This window comes from Hesperophylax consimilis, chromosome 22 (assembly GCF_061612785.1).
Source record: "Hesperophylax consimilis isolate HC1 chromosome 22, BYU_Hcon_1.0, whole genome shotgun sequence".
Lineage (NCBI taxonomy): Eukaryota > Metazoa > Arthropoda > Insecta > Trichoptera > Limnephilidae > Hesperophylax > Hesperophylax consimilis.
In genome coordinates, this window is record NC_142857.1 from 21,842,913 (window position 1) to 21,863,975 (window position 21,063).

The 21,063-nt window shown below is 33.7% G+C and overlaps 2 protein-coding genes across 5 annotated transcripts in view; one reads left to right on the forward strand and one right to left on the reverse strand.

Moving 5' to 3' along the window:
- PIG-S (phosphatidylinositol glycan anchor biosynthesis class S) overlaps positions 1-21,063 on the reverse strand; it is a 166,700-nt gene that overhangs the window by 58,683 nt on the left and 86,954 nt on the right. The window contains exon 1 of one of the 3 annotated variants that reach the window (XM_089645210.1): positions 6,594-6,826. The exons of the other annotated variants lie outside the window; for them this stretch is intronic. Within the exon in view, the coding sequence (XP_089501336.1) occupies positions 6,594-6,600 (7 nt within the window). The 5' untranslated portion in view covers positions 6,601-6,826. Of the gene's footprint in view, positions 1-6,593; positions 6,827-21,063 lie in introns of those variants that run through there. 3 annotated transcript variants of the gene reach the window in all.
- Indy (tricarboxylate transporter protein I'm not dead yet) overlaps positions 8,195-21,063 on the forward strand; it is a 128,927-nt gene continuing 116,058 nt past the window's right edge. For both annotated transcript variants that reach the window (XM_089645207.1, XM_089645208.1), the window contains exon 1: positions 8,195-8,485. The gene's annotated coding sequence lies outside the window, so the exon portion shown is untranslated. The remainder of the gene's footprint in view (positions 8,486-21,063) is intronic.

A 21,063-nucleotide genomic window follows, 5' to 3' on the forward strand; every position in this document is an offset into this window, starting at 1 on the left:
GTATATCATTAAAAAATCGAGGGTGTTTCAAAGGCGGGGGGGCATGTTTAGTAGTGTCCCTGAGATGGTAAAATACTTATATATTTTCCGCTAAAATCTAATTAAACCGCTGGTCACAATCTTCAGTGAAAACAAAACTAGTGTTTTTGAAAATCATAATATCCATGTATGTCTAATCTCTAAATAGTATAAAATAAAGTCGCTATCGGCGTCTGTCTGTTTGTGTGCTTAGATATTTTAAACTACTCAACGAATTAAGATAGGGTTTACTATCACTTAGGACGAGTTGTTTCGGAGAATTTGAACAATTCTTCAAATTTCAAAGTTAATTTTCAAGTTCTGTGAAAGATTTTTTCAAGTTCTGTTTTTATTTCAGTTTTGTAAAGCAACTAGCCTATAATGATATAGTAACAGAACTTGAATAGGACTTTCACAGAACCCGTAAATGAACGTTGAAATTTGATGAATTGTTCAAATTCTCCGAAACAACCCATCCTTAGAGAATTTCTTCAGGAAGGTTTATACTTATATGTATAATACATGCAGATTATATTTAAAGAAAGTAGAGATACATCGATGTTTTGAAAAAGTCGTAAAAAAATATAAATAAATATATTTTCGGGCGCTTACATTGGTAACGCTGGCTAAACCTTATAAGTTGCATCAAAATAATGTACTACAGAATTGTATAAATAAAAAGACCTACAGAAAATTACGCGATGGTATATGACTATTATTATTATTATTTATAGGACAATTTGTATAGCGCCGCTTTTGTGAGATATCACCTCAGGGGCGCTTTACAGTTGATGTATTACAAAAAATATAAATATCACAAAAATAAAGTGAAGTTAAGTTAAGTAAAATGAAGTACAGAAACAGGTGACACGAAGATAGAAGATGGAGACTCTGCAGCAAGAATCCTAGGCGGTAAAGAAACTGGACCAGCTGCTGCAGCGAAAGAATCCACCGCGTCCACTAACAGTGCAAGCACGAGGTTCATCATCCGTCCAGGTATGTGTCTGCTGCTAATAAAGCGCTGACACGTCACATAGACGTTAGGCGAGTCCATCCTGGTGATTATTGAAACAGTGCATTCTGCCCGCAGTAAAAGGCGACGGTCGGGATAGTAAATTACCCTGGGCTTAGCTTGCTAACACTTGCTAGGGCCTTCAGAGTTTCCGAGAATTCCGTTGAAAACATCTGGGGTGCTGGGGACTATTTCCTAAGGATATCCTCCAGCAACACCGGGTACACGTAGCTAGTAAATGATAATAAAAAACATTTTTTCAACTATCACAAATTCACTTTCTGGCGTAATTTTTATTTAATGAAAAAAAATGTATACTGGTGTTGCAAAACTGCGACTCTGCTGTATTAGATGGTGTTAGGTGCTGCTGGTATAAGCCCTACGCAACACACCCGATGGATCAGTCCCAAACTCTGTTAATCGCAATGTTATATAGGACAATTATTTTTTTATGCATCCACTAAAAAATAATTCAATAAATAGTATTTCATTCAACAATTTTTGCTATTTGGCAGTTAAAAATAAGCCGACATAGCACAGCGGTTCCGTGCACCTGACCAGCAATCAGAAAGTGCGGGTTCAATTCCCATCGGCGGCATTAATTTTTTCTTGGAAATTTTTTTCAATTTATATTTTTGTTTCAAGCTAATAATTATTGCTTATAATAATTTTTTATCCTTTGTGCTTTGCATAAAAACTTTGTCATGTAAAAACATAATGTTTTTTTATATATTTTTTTAAACAGTTAGATAAACGGTTAGCTGTTAGTATCCCCACATACCGAGCTTAGTCCCAGTCGAGTGTGGAGATTCTGACGGCAATGTCGAAATATTTTGTCTTGCTTCTAATCTTGGAAAAGTAGATATTATAGTTGTTGTATTCGTACAAACAGGTCTCCAACTCGTCTTGGAAGGAGTTTATAATAATTGGTTCTTTTGGATTAATCAGGTATTTATTATTACTTCGCGTATTATAATGGTGATTCAATAGTCGGCCTAACTAGAAGCTGGCTAATTGGAATCTGAAACAGTAAGTTTCTCTGGGAGCCTTCCCACTGGCCCTGGCGACTACTGGTCGCTGGCTCCATCTTGCGGACTTCCACGCAAGCTCTATGCACTGCCATCTGTGTGTGCATCTATGAGGCTCTTACTTCCCAACAATAGTGTTTTAGTTCCTCCATGGTTTTAATCATTGATCTTTCTTTCTCGCGAGGACATGAAGCATTTTATAACGAAAATAAATATGGACATTATTATTTGGAAAGTTTAAGTTTCGTCATGGTTTTTGCAAGAACCTGAATAAATACCTAAATTTTTGGTTAGCGTTAGTGCGAAATTCATTAAGAATAAAAGTTTTGTAACGAGCTCAATGAAAATGGTGCTTCCTTCAAAGCCAACTGCCTGAACTAGGGCAGAGACTTTTGAAAATGTTTGAATTAATATTATTATGAAAATTAAATGACTTTTAATAGTCCCAGAGAGATATCGTACGTACGTCATCGACGATCGTTATCTTTTTTTCTCATACGTCTTATATGAATACGAAAAAGATAGAAGATACAAGAACGATGACGTCACGTACGACCTCTCTCTCGAACACCTATATTCATTGGAACAAGGAATATGATTTTTCATTAATGTGATTAAAGAGCTAAAAGTGATATAAAGTCATGAAAAGTGATGAAACAAAAGCTAGGTTGAATACGTTACATGGGTTAGGTTTGTAGGTTAGTTTTTATCGCCTGACTATATGACTACGACTATATCATTTTTTGGTTCCATGATAACTCAATCACAATTCAACACACTTTTAAAAAGTGATATAATGTCATTAAAAACGATGAAAAAAAATATTTTCGTAACCTAACCTACTTAACCCAGTTAATAAAGCTTTTGTTTCATCAATTTCTTTGACTTTGTATAACTTTTTAAAGATGTGATGAATTATCATTTTGATGATTCATCCGGTCACCTTATTTTATGGTGAGAGGAACTCTAAAGTGTTTCAAGTGCAAAGCGATTCTGTTTAAAAAAATTATGCACTTTCTCATGGCATACAGGTTTAAATCGCAGATCATAAAATTCCAGCTAGGGCGAAATTCCAATGCCAGCAGCGCATTTGAATTGTTAATTGGAATTGGAAAGGTTTGTCGGCGGGAACAAATTCTTGTCACTTATGCACGAACGGTTTTCCTGAGGTTGGTAGTTACAAATTTGAAAATTAAAAGTTAATTGAGCTTGAAGAATGTTACGCATTACGCAGAAATATTTCACATTACATACCCGTGCACCAAAATGATACTAACTTGATATGGGAAAGAAAAGCTTGATTTTTTTACACTGACTACTCCTGCGGGAGATAGTTATTAGACCGGTCAGTGACATCGCGTTTAAGGCCTACTCAAGCGTTGTGAGTTCAACTCCTCGGCTGGCTATGTTCTCCATCACGACACAAGCAACATTTTCCCCGCTTGCTGTGCTGGTGGTAGTAGGAGATTTTCAAATATTGTCAGGTTATACGTTACCCGAGTATTTTTTTTAAAAACAAAAAAAACAAAGGCGTTTCAGACAACGATTCGAATTTCAAAGGTGGTCTCTCAACAATACTGAGAAAACCCTCATTCCGGAACGAATAAATTGTAAACATGCATGCAAAAAAAACAATAATAATGCACTTCGCCGGGTATCGAACTCGAGAAAATCTCCAAGTAACAACCACTCTGGCACGTAGGCCACAGACAAGTATAATTATTACAGATCGACATACTTAACTCTGCAGTCGCTAGTGTAGAATTTAACCACTAGGGCCATGTAATGCTATACCTGTCACTAAAGGACATGTCGTCATAAAGCTCGTTCAATCTCCTTTTCTGTTATGTCACACATAATAAATGACGCGAATGTGAACGGTAAAATAAGTAGGGGATACCCGAAGAAGACATGGCACGATCAAGTAGATACTCGAGTCGGGACGGTTTCGTGATAACTCAACACAATTACAATTCAACACACCTTTAAAAAGTATTATAAAGTCATAAAAAGAGATGGAAAAAAATAACATATGAACTTTAACTACGTAACCCATTTAAGCTAGTTTTATCATCAATTTTCATGACTATATCGCTTTTAAAAAATGTGTGTTGAACTGTCATTATGTTGAGTTATCCGGTTACCAGTTTGTCGGTTACACGATAACTCAACGTTATACAGGGTTTTCCAATAAGAGGTGTTATTTTGATATTTAATCGTAAAAGATCAATGGTTTCGTTGCTTGTGTGGCACGTAGCGCCATCTTGTTGAATGTAAACGTTGACCAGATCAATACCATCCAATTCCAGCCATAAAAAATCATTAATCATCTCTCGATAGCGATCCATTCACCGTAACTGTTGCTCCAGCCTCATTTTCTAAAAATTAAGGTCCAATGACGCCGCCAGACCATAAACCGCACCAAACAGTCACACGTTGAGGATAGAGAGGCTTACAATAACTCTTGGGTTTTCCGAGCCCCAGATGCGACAATTTTGCTTGTTGACGAAGCCAACGAGGTGGAAATGGGCCTCATCACTCAAGATGATTTGCATTTGATTCACTCAAGTGAATTTTAATAATTTCAATGCGTTGTTGAAGCGTGTATCGTTCCATTTTTATTAATGGCGTAGATTCTTCTCGTCAAATGTCAAAAAATGACAGCTTCAAAAGTAACATCTACCGAAATAGCGGGCTATTCAAAATAACACCTCTTATTGGAAAACCCTGTATTTACATTGACAATTCAACACACCTTTAAAAAGTGCTATAAAGTCATAAAAAGCGATGGAAAAAATCTAACCAACAAAACAAATTTTTGTTTCATTATTTTTCATGACTTTATATCTTTTTTAAGGTGTTGTATTGTCATCGTGTTGAGTTGTCCGGTTACCTAGTTTGTGAGCTAGTTACTACCGGTGCAGCGTAATAAGGCGTGAAGTTAGAATAGACAAAAAATCGTTCGGGTCGCGGTCATTCAATTAGCATAATGTATTCGGGTTACGTATTTTGTTACATGTTCATAATGTTGGCATGTGCGTGGCTTCTTGGTAAACTTGGAAAAACTATTAATTTTTTGGTAAATTTTAATATGCACGGAAATAAATCCACCGTATTGAAATTTTAAAAATATCTGATAAAAAAACAAAAGCAAAAATCAACCCAAAAAAATATATACCTATATATTACCAACATACCTACATCTCGTTTTATTAATTATGAATTAAATTTTTTTTTTGAATTGTTGGACTGAGGAGTCAACATTTATTTCGTATATTAACTGCTGTAATGTCATACGTATGTGCGCGTGTTTATATGATATTGCCACTAAAACTGAACTGTTTGACTGAGAATAAAACCTTTCTAAAGAGAAACTGGAGACGAAAACTCTATCAAACTCGCCAAATGCCGATCGGATAGGACCGACATTTATTTCGTATACTAACTACTGTAATGTCAGAAGTATGTGTCCGTGTGTGAAAGTGATTGCCACCAAAATTTGATAGAATGTATTGTAATCGACAACGAGCCTATCTGCAGAGTTTCAGCTCGATCGGATGTCGTAAAAGTGGGTTAATTGTCGCTTCCAAGATTCGCATTCATTCAATCATTCACGAAAATAAAATTGAAACTGAAATAGATGTATTTAATAAGAGATGTGACGGAAACTAAAACAAAAATTTAACCAATTGATTTGATTTTTTGTGAAAATCACAAAAGAGTTTCAACTGCGCGGAACCAGTAAGATTATGGCATCCCCTATATGTTGAGGGAGTGGGGAGGGGAAGGAGTTAAGAAAGAGGAAGATTTGCATATTATATCAAAATTCCTTTTCTAATGTAAAAAAAGTTCAACTCAAATGAAAGATCTATTTAAAGTGGGCTAAATAGTATCTTGTATGTATTTATTTAGTAAATAATTAACGATAAAAAGAAAATTTGTAAAATTAGATGTACAGAATTTGATCTGATTGGTCATGAAATTCGTGCATTAGGACACAAATTTTATGGGTGATCGGATAACTCATCAAATGACAACTGAACACACCTTTAAAATTGTAATATATAATTACTGAAGACAATATTAGCGATTCAAACGAAAATTTTTGAACAGAAAATCAAAGAAGATATGGTCGAATCTAGGACTCGAACCTCGCCTCGACCCGTGCCCCGGCAAGGCGCAGTAACTTTGTGTAGGTACCTACATCACTTTAATTTTTTCAACATAATGTTAATAATAAACCAATGTAAAATAGATTAATATGAAAAGCTTCCTATTTCAAAGTGCAACAGATATAAAGTTCAATCTGATAAACATTTAGCCGACGCTAGCGCCAGCGCGACCGAAATTATAACTAAAAATCAACCGGCACAAACAATACACATTTTAGGTTATGTTATCGAGTAATTTAGATCAGAAAAATACACAAAAATAATAAAACAACATGATAAAACACATATAAATAACACAAATCATAGTAATTATGAAATAAATAGTTTTTTTCTATAAAAATTGTGGGCATTCTGACGACTTACCTGACATTGTGACGTTAACTTAGTCCTTATTTGATAAAGTTGCTGACGGGATTGTAATTTCACTTATTTTAACAAATTATACATAGTTTATGAACTAAAATACTGTTTAAATATCACAAGTGTTTACTGCGCGGCATTACTTCTATATTTTTAAGCGATTTTGACAGCTCCTCTGCGACACTTGATATTACAAATCGCGGTGCTCAAACTTTTTGCTGGGAGATTAGGCTCTGTCACACGTACACTTTGTAGCGATCAAGACGGTACCACGCGCCTTCGAGGCCGCCGCGCAGAAAAGTAAAATCTAAAAGTAAGGTAACGGTTTACAGTGCAGTCCATAGTGACTTTCGCAGCGACCTGGACCGGCGCGTGGTACCGCTGCCCCGAAGTGTACGTTTGGCAGAGCCTATAAGGTGAACGGTGCGACGAATATTCCGAGACCCAAAAATATTGTGAGCACCCACAAATGAGTTAGTAGAGTGGGAATACCTGAAGAAAATACCGAAAATATACTTTTTTTAATAACAAACTTAAGTACCCAACTATTGAAAATATATACAAGGTGTTGAGAGACATACATACTTGAAAAAAAATGAAATTTTGGTTTCCAGTGACATTTTTTTTCAACAACATAGCAAATCAGTATTATTGGGCAGCAAAGGGTCGTTGTTAGGGGTTGGGCGGTTATTGGGCTGAGTGAACAGTGACGACATGTGAAAAGATTTTTTTTTTAATAGATTTGAAGAAAAAATAAAAACATAAAAAAGGAGACCAAAATTTTGTTAATACTTTAATATTTTGGAATATACAACGCCTAATAAGAGAACATTGTAATTTAAATTATTTGAGACTGATGGTATCTGTGTTCACTAACATCCAAACGAAATTTAAATTTTCACGAGATTGCGGTACCTTAAGCACTCCTTTGGATTTAACAAATTACTAGGCATATGGATTTATTGGCTATTTATTTTTTAAGAATTTAAGGTCGCGAACAAAGATATATAGATAGATAAATTAGCTTACAAAAGTTAAATAGGCGTTTTCGCAATGAAAACTCGCTAATGTTAGCATTTTTAACATTAACTCCACACAGGAAGTCCTGTAATTATATTTTATTCCTAAACGGTAATAACCATGATTCTGGGAGTATAAAACAAAAATACCGTTATAATAATAATAAGTGTTTTATTATCCTCTTTTTTGTTACAAATATATATTTGTAAATATATAATGATATCCTCCCTGGGATCTCAAGTGCTGAGATTTTCATTTACATATTATTTAAAATTGGTAGTATGGAGAAAATAAAGTTATTATAAATATATTGCAGTTGGTGTTTTCTTTCGCGAGTGAGATATCTGTCACCTGCTTCCAACCATATTTTTTTTCAAATTCGACATATAAATTATGCAAAGCGAAATAAATGTTATACCAAGAAAACTAAAAGCTTTCCCCGCGCCAACGTTTGACATTCGCCTTGAAAACTTCAACAGAATACGGGTTCGGGAGGGGCCGAGCGCTTCCGGAATTACCCGAACTCTATCGAATACACATCGTCCTTTTCAATTTCCAAATCACTTTTCATTTCGCTTGCACTACTCGGCGGAGCAGGACGTGCGGGTTTTCGGTGTGACACGTTAACCAGCTAACATAGGCGGGAGTTTTCTTCGGAATTTAATATTATAATAAATCCTTTATTTTAAGGGTTCTTTTTAGGGAGATCTTGACTGATCTACGCGAAGTGTTGTGTGGTCATTTTGATCGATATTTTACCAGTGCCGGTTGAAGTGCTTATTTTTGAAAAACTGTCTGACAGTGATATATTGAGATTCCACGTGTTCAAGTACTGAACATAAACAGTGGTAGCTTGTAGGAATCAAGACACAAATGTAAGTTTTATCATAATTTTTTTTATTGAACTAGCTTCTAATTTTTTTTGTCTACTATTATTATCATTATGAAATTATCACTAGGAAAATGACTAACTAAGGAAAGTTTTTTTTCATACGAAGAAAAAAATGGTTGATATTTCCTTGACGGTACAGGTTATGAAAATTACACTTGGTTTCAACTTAATTACTACAAGAAACGACGATTTACGTCGGGATAGATGGTAAAAGATGTATTGTAATTCCATTTTTATTCTAAGTTCAAAACTTTCTTATATGAATAGACACTTGCGAAAGTTTCGTTTCTAAATACGCATAAATTAGTTAATTAAGTAGAACTAGGAACCTAATAACCTATTTTTTACAAGTAAATTGTATTTCTTGAAACAAAGTGAAAATTCCATAATATATGCCTAAAAGTGCGGCGATAATGGAAATAATTACCAAAAATGTCTCATTTTATGGTCGGAATTTTGTTTTCATCATTAAATAAATATCAATAGCAAAATTGATTGAGCAAGCAACTGGAAGATTACTTACATAACGAATAGTGAACTTTAGCCTGAATATTAATGTATTACTCAATATTGATTAATAATAATAGTATCCGACTTGCACAGAGAAAACTAGAAAATTTGTATTTTTTCTATTCCACGCGTTAAATTATAAAACAAATGCAGCATCTAATTCGACAATCAACCGAGCTCTTCATACTCTGAATAATATTTGTCTTAACTCTAACATTGATATTTTTTCGGATTCACTGCCCAAATTCAAACGTGGCATCATGTCAATAATTTAAACTACAGACACTCACACATACATTACACACGTCATACACACACCTATAAAATACACAAGTCACCTGGTAATTAAGGAATAAACATACTACTTAGCAGACATTACAGGGAAACATATCATAGGTACACAACATGAAGTATCTTATTCCTGTATATTGTTTCAAGTCTGTAAATCGTGTACTGTTTGGGTCTATAATATAAAAAAATATAAAAAATCTTATAAGCACATCTTCCTTTATATTTATCTGGCTGACTTTTACCCGTCGTTGCTGGGGATTATCCATAGGAGATAGACATATACCATTGCCACAGACATAGGAATTAATAGACGAGAAGATAATGGCGAGGGGTAAAATCAACTGTTGAAGAACGAAGGGGGTTAAACTGACTGATTCGTCAATAAATCAATCTGACAGTAAATAGGCATCTCGCATTATAATATCACCATTTGGTTCTTAAAAGTAAAATCTGCTTTTGAATGAATAGACATTTTTACATGGGAGCGCAAATTACTTGCCACGTTATTAACTAATTTGCGAAGTCCAAATTCGGCAAAGTAAATTTCTTCTGTTTGCAGAGTCGTAGTTAGTTTCAGAGTATGTAGTTAAGACACTTTTACAAATGTTTCATAATTTACTTACCCCAGTAAACAACGATGAGCACACTTGAGTATCGCTACATTGTGATGTGATAGTATATGTTTCTAAAACTGATCCATATAATACGGTGTGAATAAGTTTAAAATTAAGTAAAATAATGCTTACTTATGGAATGTAATATGACAATTGGGTTTATTCTCTTTTTCACATCTATTTTTACAAGTTTTCATATCACAAGTCAACATTTTGCCGTGTTATTTCGTAAAATGAACCGATGATGCCTCGACCATAGTTCGCACAAGAATGAAGACGTCACGTTTTCAAATTTCACTTGAGGCCATACGCGAGCCCAGCCGACTCCAATGGAACCGGTATGGGGAGTGGGGATAATACGCTTTTAATCACTTAGGGCAGGTCTACTAATATTCATATGTCTATGACCATTGCGGACTTTTTGTAGGCCTTTTCAATATATACAATTCCATAAAAAATTATTTTGATGCATCTCATAAAGTTTAGCCAGCGTTAGCAATGTAAGCGCCCGAAAATATTTTTTTTACGACTCGATTACAAAACATCGACTTTTCTCTACTTTTTATAAGTATAATATACATGTATTATATATGTAAACCTTCCGAAAGAAATTCGCTAAATGATGGTAAAATTTTTATCAAAATCCTTTGCGTGGTTTAGAAGAACTAAGCGCACAAACAGACAGACGCAGAAAGCGACTTTATTTTATACTATTTAGAGATTAATGTCGGTAATTATATAAATCATAGATATGATTGTTTGGATATTAGCTGCTAAAGAACTAAGTAACAAATAAGTGGCCAGTTGTTTTATAATTATAATTAAAGACATTGACAATGATAATGACGTTAATGACCAACTTTTAACAGCGTTATGCAAATTAGGTTTGTCTCTGTACTAGTTTTTGTCGTAAAAAAACTACAGGAAACAATGTATTTTTCCATTAAACTTATATTAAAATACGAGTGGTGTACAATACAATTAAAATATTAACGAATTAATGACGACCTTCGTGGCAGAGCCGTGCGATCCTTGTGCCCAGGGGTCGCGGGGACAAATCCTGACGAAGTAAAATAAAAAAAAGATATATAATTACAACAGTATTCACATATTATATGAAGTAGCATGCTTGCACTTCATTCAAGAGTAAATATACCCACAGCACAACTGTGAGAGCAGAGAGACCACTGTGCACAATCGAAATGTCGATTTTTTTTTATGTGATACCTCACAAGAGCAACCCTGCCTATACAGCGTAGAGGCAGGGGAACTATGTACCCACCCGGTTGGGCAGCGTTGGGAGGCGGGTTGGTATTGAAGAGACCCAGATTATACGAAGGAGGAAAAACAGACGCCGGTAGCTCGATCCACATACGAGCCGATTTACACAAAAACGAGTCAACTGTGAACTCGTGTCCATCTAGTTTCACGCACGTGCACCGTTGCACCGGAGATCAATTCTGCTAGCTCCCTAGAGCAGGCTCCAATAAAATACCTGCAGAACTTGAACTATAGAGCTTGAAATGGTTATAGCTATACTTACTAACCACTAGAGCGATTGCTGTCTAATACATATATACATTTACCACATTATTTAATAGTACCATTCCTCAAAAATTAATATCGAAGCACATGAAATTGTTTAATGTGGTTTAATAATAATAATAATAAATTTATTTCACATAAAAATCATACAATAAAACATGCGGAAACTTTGACTAGCCAATGGATCCTGTTTTGAGCCAGTCAAATTGACAAGTTTAGTTCATATTATAATTTAGCACTTAATATAAAACAAAAACGGTAAAGTAAATAACAGCCAGATAGTAGTAATAAAAAGACAGATCACCACAGGAGTTGAAAGGTAGAAAAAATGGGAAGGGTAGGTTATAAGTTTATAATATAGTTGGATGATTAGAAAATAAACGATAGCATTGATAAATAAAGTACAGATTAATACAGAATTGACAATTGTGTTCAGAGGTGATAAATGTGTGTTTTTGTATTGTATGGACTTAAAAAAATTATGTATCAGTGTTTTGACAATAATGTACATGTATATTTTTTATAATGAGATTATCTATTGATCAACATATCTTCACTTTTTACCCTCCCTAAATCAAGGAGCCAGTCGTTGACCAATTTGCGCAAAACATTTGTACTTTTCGTTTTCCAAGCATTAGGAATGATATTAAATAATTTAGGTCCTAAGTACGAGAATTGCCGTTGCCCAAGGGACGTCGTGGTTTTTATTGGGATTGTTGGATTATTCCTTGAAAGTCGGGTGTCGTGAAGGTGGTCGATGGAAGGGAAGTGCTGACGTTGTTTTTGTGCAAGTAATATAATCTTTCTAGTTTACAGTTGTCTAACATCAAGAACTTTTATTTCCGTGAATTATATTACTTAAAATTTGTTTAAAGCTAATGAATCCACCTAGATTTCACCGTCCTTCCCATATTCTGAGGTTCTATAAATTTGGCACATTATGGAAAGCGATCGTTCAAAACTTTTTGCAAACTTGGTATAATATGCCAAAAATCGCTCGAGTTGTTTAACAGATCTGAATATCAAGGTAGTTCCCTAGATCCCTCCTAGATCCAACATTAAAAAACTTTAATTTTTAACGTTTTGGAATTATTACTACCTGTCCAGGTGACAAAGACAGAAAAGTAACTGAAGAATGACTGTCTTTACTTGTGACTCTAATAACGGGGGTTTACTCGACACTCATATTTTGATTATTTCTGATGAACGTATTACTAAAACCACAAATGTTTCTGAAGATCTATTTTCTAGGCCTGCCGAGGCAAAGTCGACCGTAGGTCCGTCCATTACGCCGGGCAGCGCACCGAATATTGTTTTACACGACTCCTCACTTATGTCGTTAAGATTCCCACTTTATTTTAGATATTTGATAGGACAAATTCAATCGTAAATCTTTCCAATACAATGCGGCCGCGTCACTTATTTTTGTGCACGGCTGCTTCACTTACGTCGTTCTGGCTTTATTGTCTCGTCTTAAGATTTACTTCAAGTCCCACGAAAGAAACAAACGTCATCTCTAAAATGATAGAAAACTCTTTAAAAATATTGTTCAGATTTCGAAATTAATTAATTGAACGTCTCCAATGATAATAACGTAAGATGATTGGATTAATGAACAAAAACAAAGATAAAAACGATTTAGTGCCGAGTGTGTGAATATGTACTTCACATCGAGTTGGTAATCGGTCGTTTGACTATAGACTTACTGCTGAAGTACGACATTCAGGTACAAAGTACGGCAAAGAATTGATAATTTATTCATTTATTATCGGTGTAATAAAGTTGGCTACTAAAACATAGTATCTACTTTACTTTCTGCAGAGGTAATAGCGTCATTGCAGGGTTGCCATAGAACAAGAAACTCAGGAAAACAGAAAAATCTGGTTACTATCTGGTAAATTTATATATTTTTATAATTTTCATTTTTGATAGGTTATTCGACAAATCTGTAACTTTTTACGGTCTACAATGTCTGTATACAATTGTATTTGTAAATACCGGGTTTTGTTAGTTTACTCTGTGTAAATCTGTATGTTACGATAATTTAAATAAATTTGAAGGTTTTTTATAACAATTCCACGCTTGAAGTGATAGTTGATATTTATTTATTAATTATAGTTGTTATTTATTTATTAATTATAAACGCCCTGATGTGATTCTACAATATATATATTTTACAAGATTCACTGCACAATACAATGACACCAGATGTTTAATAATGTTTAAATAACAATGACAAAAACAGTAACAAATAACTTTAAAAATTAACATAGTACATACATACAAGTGCCGACGGATTATTATTATACAAAATAATTGTACAGGTTAATAATACGTAATTTACAAACGAATACAAGTAATTTACAATAAGAAGAATACGAAGAAACAATGTAATCACTCCTACGCGATGCTCCTAAATATTACTATGTTTTTGTTCTTGTGCGGGTGTCATGCGTAACTCTGGTTTAATGAACTTGGATTTGCTTTGAATTTAAGTGTCATTTTCAGAATTGTGAAGAATTCAGACAAGCGATAAAGTACGTACCCATAATAAAATATTTTAACATTGTGAAGAATTCAAACTATACCGTGATTTTCCCGGATCTGTGCTAGATATTTATAAAGAATTTAGGTGAGTACTACAGGCTGCTCTGAATTAAGGGTTTCAACTTTATTATTTATTTTCGCAAATTATATTCCAAAAGAGAGTGTCACTCTGAATTTGTTATAAAGATATTTTTATCCGTCTTAAAGAAGATTCCAAGTTTAATGGCTTCACACTCAAAGCACGATCTCTGAACATAAATTTATGGATTGCAATTTGGTTTAAGCTCGGTCTGTGTGTTTTCTAATTAACCCCTCAGGCCTCTGGCATATTCTGTTAGAAAGTTAAAGTATTTCTGCTTTGCCATAAAATCAAAACAAATGGAATATTTCTGAAAGTATTCGAAAAAAAAAACTGTTTGTGAAAGGGGATGAAATACGCTTTCAAACATTAGTATTAAAAAAATACATTTTTGAAATATTAAAATTATAAACACAACCAAAAAAAGTTTAAAATGACCCACAATGGTTTTTGTGACTAAAATTACTGATAACGAAAAAAATACATGCGTTTGATGAAATACGCTGTCAAATTTTATTATTAGAAATAAAGATACAATTTTGGAAGTACAATTTTTTTTAAGTAAACATAAAAAATATTAAAAATGTCTCACCTTACGTTTTACGTCAAAACACTGAACTAAAAATTAAATTACTGATAACAAAAACATAACACATATTTTACTTGACAATTGTATTACAAACGTTGTCGTCTCCCCACTTGTTGTTTCATGTCAAAATTATTAGTAAAAAAATTCACGAAGTTTCTTCGTTTTCCTTCAAATTGTTGTCGGAACCTCTGCGGTAAACTCCTAGATTCGATTATAAAGCGTGGCGTTTTCTCTTTCTAACACTGTCTAGATCAGGGGTTCTCAAACGGTCGATCGCGAGTGCTTTTTGAGTCGATCTCGAGAAAAATTTCCCATTTTTCATGCCTTCTTTTTTATTATTTATTTGTAGCTTGTGGCGGACTGAGTTACTGAACGGAGTGTTCTGGAACATTGCAGATAATATCAGATATACATCTCATAGCCACAGCATCTGACACAAAATTCTGGTATTTTATATCTGAAGATAAATATCCGAATCTAAGGCAAATCGCCCTTCAGTTGATGGCAATGTTTGGGTCAACTTACTTGTGCGAGTCTGCATTTTCTGAAATGAAGATAATTATGTCAAAATATCGCAATCGACTAACTGACGAACATATGTCATCGTGCTTGCGATTAGCACTCGGTAATTACATACCATCGTATGAAAAGTATGCTGAGGACATGCAGTGCCACGCTTCAACATCCGAAGTCATTATTTAGTTAAGTTTAGATACTAGAACTCGTTTGTTTTTTATAAGAACCAATAAACTTGCAATTTTTAATAAATATAAGTTTTTTATTGACTTTTTAGTGCAGACCTCCACCTACCTTGACTAAAAAAATGCATATTGCGAACTAATTTCTGTCGTTCCTCCAAATTCTATGTGGGTTCGTGGCCATGCAATTGTGCAACGTCCCTATGTATACACTTATACCTGCGCCACGATACACCCTACCTACATAGACGACAATCCTGCATCACACATACTTGCAGACTCTCAGAGTCGATCGATCGGAATCTAATAATATTGAGGTAGATCGTCAGCAGTTCAAGTTTGAGCACCCCTGCTCTAGATCATATCTCACCATGACAGTAAGGGAGACAGGAGATTTCTATGAGACCATATGAGTTGTTAACAAATTAGCCTGAATTGTTAAGAATTCTAAACACTGGCTTATTTATTGACATGTTTTATCGGTGATTTTGTCGACTGTTCTAAGATGAGATAGTAAAAGCACGTGGCTTGCTTCTGATACTGTACATCAGTGTTCAATAATTCCATAATCGATCAACTGTCAGCAGTTAATCTTTTGTCACAGTTATATCAACACGTCATTTATTATCGTGGAAATAATAAAACTTTAAAACCCTAACCAAAGTCTATTCCGAACTAGTTAAATAAATAAATAAAGCATTTTAGTTGGGACCAAAAATTGTATACGTGTTAACCGATATTTCGTGTTAAACGTTTTCGTATTAAAGAATTTCCACTGTGCATATTTAACTTGTTTGTTTCTTTCAACACAGATTTTCCTTTCAGTGTTTTTAAACCGAGCGTTAACTTATATTTCACACATTTATTTTTAAATTTGTCATTTGGGACTTTTGCCAGAATAATAGTTTTCATTTTCTAGATTTCATGGTCGCTGTTGTAGTGCTATTTTCTAAGTAATTATGCCATATTTCTGACACTCTCATTGCCAGAGTAAGAAAAACAACATGTTTTAAAAAAACATAAAATCATTTTAACGTAGATCAAGTAATATTGCCGTCATAAGCAAAAAACAATGGGAAAATTTCAATGGTCACATTCTGATATACGAGACCTTTAATTTTTATCGACCTATTATAATAAAAGTACAGCGATGGATATTTTGACCTGTTTATACGTAATTTAGTCGCCATCTTTGTCCAAGTCCAATTTAAAGGTGAACAATCTAATGCTATGGTTCTGATCTAAGAGTATGCTCAGCTGTTACCTCTCTGACTTCTAAATGCTTAATTTATTAGTTGGAAACCTGTAACCATAACGGTCCTATCGGCGGTATGACTGTAGACGAGCTGCTAAGCAATGATTCTTATGGGAGTTATACACGACGCTTTTTTTCATACTGATCTCCATATGGGAACCATATCTGGACCCGTATGTAGATATTTGGTTTACACGAATATTATTTTCATACTTACGATTTCATTCAGATAGTTGCCATTAGGACGGTAATAAATCGTCAAAAATACAGTAAGAGGTGTTATTTTGAATAGCCCGTTATTTCGGTAGATGTTACTTTTTGAAGCTGTCATTTTTTGACATTTGACAAGTTGAAACTACGCCATTGCGCATAGCCCATTGAAATTATTAAAATTCACTTGAGTGAATCAAATGCAAATCATCTTGAGTGATGAGGCCCATTTCCACCTCGGTGGCTTCGTCAACAAGCAAAATTGTCGCATCTGGGGCTCGGAAAACCCAAGAGTTATTGTTGAAAAGCCTCTCTATCCTCAAAGTGTGACTGTTTGGTGCGGTTTATGGTCCGGCGGAGTCATTGGACCTTACTTTTTCGAAAATGAGGCTGGAGCAAAAGTTAATGATTTTTTATGGCCGGAATTGGATGGTATTGATCTGGACAACGTTTACTTTCAACAAGACGGCGCTACGTGCCACACAAGCAACGAAACATTGATCTTTTACGATTGAATATCAAAATAACACCTCTTATTGGAAAACTCTGTAGTTGCTGTTATCAACAAATCATCAAAAATACCCGTGAAATTCACAATACCGAATAGTAATAAATGTTCACAATCAGTAATAAACACATGAAATAGTCATTTTTATATATATTTTTGAAAATAAAACGAAATAAACGTGTATTAAATATTAAATTTACATTTATAATTTCCACATAATATAGTTACGGAAAACAATGACAGATTTCAAATAATGTCCGCCATATACGAAGATCGGTATCAAAACAGACACGTCCTTTTTTTCATCCCGAATCCATATGAAAAGTCGACTCATATACTAGAAGAAAAAAAGCATCGTGTCCAACGCCCATTAGAATGGAAGGGGTCATATCATAATCTCAGATCATAGAGCTATTATCTATGGTAATAATATTTCAAGATGGCCGGTCTTCAAATTGAGTTCACATTATCTTATTTCTAAACCTGATCTTAAATCATATGCACTAGAACTTTCATGCAAAATAGGCGCACGTTATATAAATAATTAAATGTCGTTTTGTGACGCTGAAGTCTAGTATGGCCAATGATTTAAAACAGGAGTGTAAGAAGTAATGAAACATTCAGGCGACATAAGCCTCTAATAACGGGGGTTTGCTCGACGCTCACATTTTAATTATTTCTGATGAACGTATTACTAAAATCTCAAATGTTTCTAGATATATCCCTATAGATGCAAAATATTTATAAAAACAGGACCTTACAATAAAAATATTTATGTAAAACGCTATGAAAATTTTATAAAACGTTTTTCAACTTTTCATTTTTTTATTTTATATATTTTTTTTTATATATTCAATAATATTGTTATTGGGTTTTTAAAAACAGGTTAATTTTAAACAAGTTCTGCTGTGTAATTATTACTACGCGTGACAGCTGTTTCGCCCTCTGAAGGCATTATCAAACTGTTGAATTACATTAGCAAATTTGACAGTTTGATAATGCCTTCAGAGGGCGAAACAGCTGTCACGCGTGATAATAATTACACATCAGAACTTGTTTAAAAATAAACTGTTTTTATAAACCCAATAACAATATAATTGAATATATAAAAAATTAAAATGGAGTTCTACAAATTAAACTTAATAACAATTTATAAAAAAAAGTTTTACAACTATTAAATTAGCGGTTAGCACCAGATTTTATTTTGCTAGACGATGAATTAGTAACTTCCCGAGGAATCCCTCTAGAAACATTTGAGATTTTAGTAATACGTTCATCAGAAATAATTCAAATAAATCCTGGGGAATAAATCTTCATAACGAATTGGTGTACATTATGAATACCAAAAAATATTCTTTAGATAAATTGAAGGTTTTCCTATCGTTTCGCTTGAGTATAATACAAATAAAATAATAAATTATTCAATAAAAATATAATGTTAACTACTAAAAAAATATTAAACGCATAAAGGAAACAACTTTTAAAAAATACAGTATTATAGCTAAGATTATCTGTGACAGTTTGACTTGATAAACTTTTTTGCTTTCTTATAAAATTATTTACAAAATAAATAAAAACCAGTTTTGTGCTTAAAATCAAACGTTTCTAGACTCCGTTTGTCGAGCGATTTTAATGCCTATTACCTACAATATAAGGTATACCAAGAATATACACATTTTTGGCTTGTGACTTTCTTAAAATGTCTCTGACCTAAACACGATGCCCTGAGGCCTATGTCTATATTTTGTCCTCAATGACTGAACAGAGATAATTAACCACATAATTTGATATGTCTCACTTATATATTTTTTAATAATAAATGTTTTCTTATCTATCTTTTTTGCAACAAAGTAGTGACAATAATATCCTCACCGAGATCTCCCGTGCTGAGGTTTTCATTTAAATATTAAAATTTAATAGAATTAATAATATATAAAGTAATTTTAAATATATTATGTAGTGTTTAGTGCATTGAGTGGTTTCGGTCTGTATTTGGTCACATTTTCAGCAACATCATCAGCTATAGGCAGATTGATGGAACCTAAGCGCAAGCCAAATACTAAGTTTGGCTTTCGGAGTATCTGGGCCGAAGGCTTGGAATAAACTTAGATACATAACAAGTCCAACAGAATGCAGGTCTAAAATAAAAACTTACACTTTTAAGCTGTCCTTAAATTAAATACACCATTCCTGAAAGAGAGTCCAGTTATATCCAATTTTCCAATTATGTCCTAAATCCTGTATCTAAATTTCGCTAATAAACAATTAATTAATGTTAATTAAGTGTTAATCTCAAGTGACCTACCAGGTACGAATTGTACTCTACATTATCTCCATATATAGTTAGTAATAACATAGATCATTGTAGAAATGTATTATATATTTGTACAGCGCCCTTGAGGTGATTTTGCACAAAAACGGCGCTATACAACTCGTCAAAGCCATCTTCAGACTGGTACAAAAAATTCTTAGTCTACGTTTTATATACACAACATATGGGGGAGGGGGGAGAGGGGTAGTTTATAGGGTTTTAATACCCCTCTCCCCCCTCCCCCATATGTTGTGTATATAAACCGTAGACTAAGAATTTTGTGTACCAGTCTGAAGATGGCTTTGACGAGCTGAAACCGGTTACGGTCAAAATAAAATTAAGTGGAATAAAGTTTTTTATTTGTTTTATTATAATATATTATAATGGAATTCCACCACGAATTATCGGTCTCAAAAATAGAAATAATAAAAACATAACTTGAATAGAAACATCACAGATCTTGAAAAACGACTTCGAAATTTGATGAATTGTTCAAATTCTGTGAACCAACCCATCCTCAAGTTTCATATTTTTTTCTTAAATTGCGGTCGGAACCTTTGGTTTTATTGAGGTGTACATTTGAATTATTCTGTGATTAACTTCTGTATTTGAACGTAGATCATTGTAGAAATGTATTATATATTTAAACAACACCGTAGTGGTGATCTTGCACCAAAATGGCGCTATACAAATCATTCAAATATTATTATTATTTGAATACAAAGCTTGGTGTTTTCTATTTTCTAACACCGTTTATTTCATATTAACTATGTAAACAAGGTAAGGGAAACAGCAATTTCTACGAGACCGCATATGAATCGTTCCCAAAACCGAACAAATTACCCTGAGGAGTTATTTAAACAAGGTAAGGGAAACAGCAATATCTACGAGACCGCATATGAATCGTTCCCAAAACCGAACAAATTACCCTGAGGAGTTATGTAAACAAGGTAAGGGAAACAGCAATATCTACGAGACCGCATATGAATCGTTCCCAAAACCGAACAAATTACCCTGAGGAGTTATGTAAACAAGGTAAGGGAAACAGCAATATCTACGAGACCGCATATGAATCGTTCCCGAAACCGAACAAATTACCCTGAGGAGTTAACTTCGTAGTTTACTTTACAGAAATCTTTTAAAAATTTAAATAAAAATTACACCGAACTAAAAATATTATTTTATATATGTGACCTTCGACGTAAAATGAGACTTTGACGTCATTCGTTGATCGTTGTAATATTCTTTGAAAGAAATATGATCATTCGACAAACGTTTTTTTTACCGTACGTCATTTCATTTTCATTGAATTACATTGCGAAAAAACTCGTTTGCGATACGGTGACTTGTTACAGACTGCATTTTTTATAAACTGTGTTACCTAATATAGGGAAATTTGTTTTA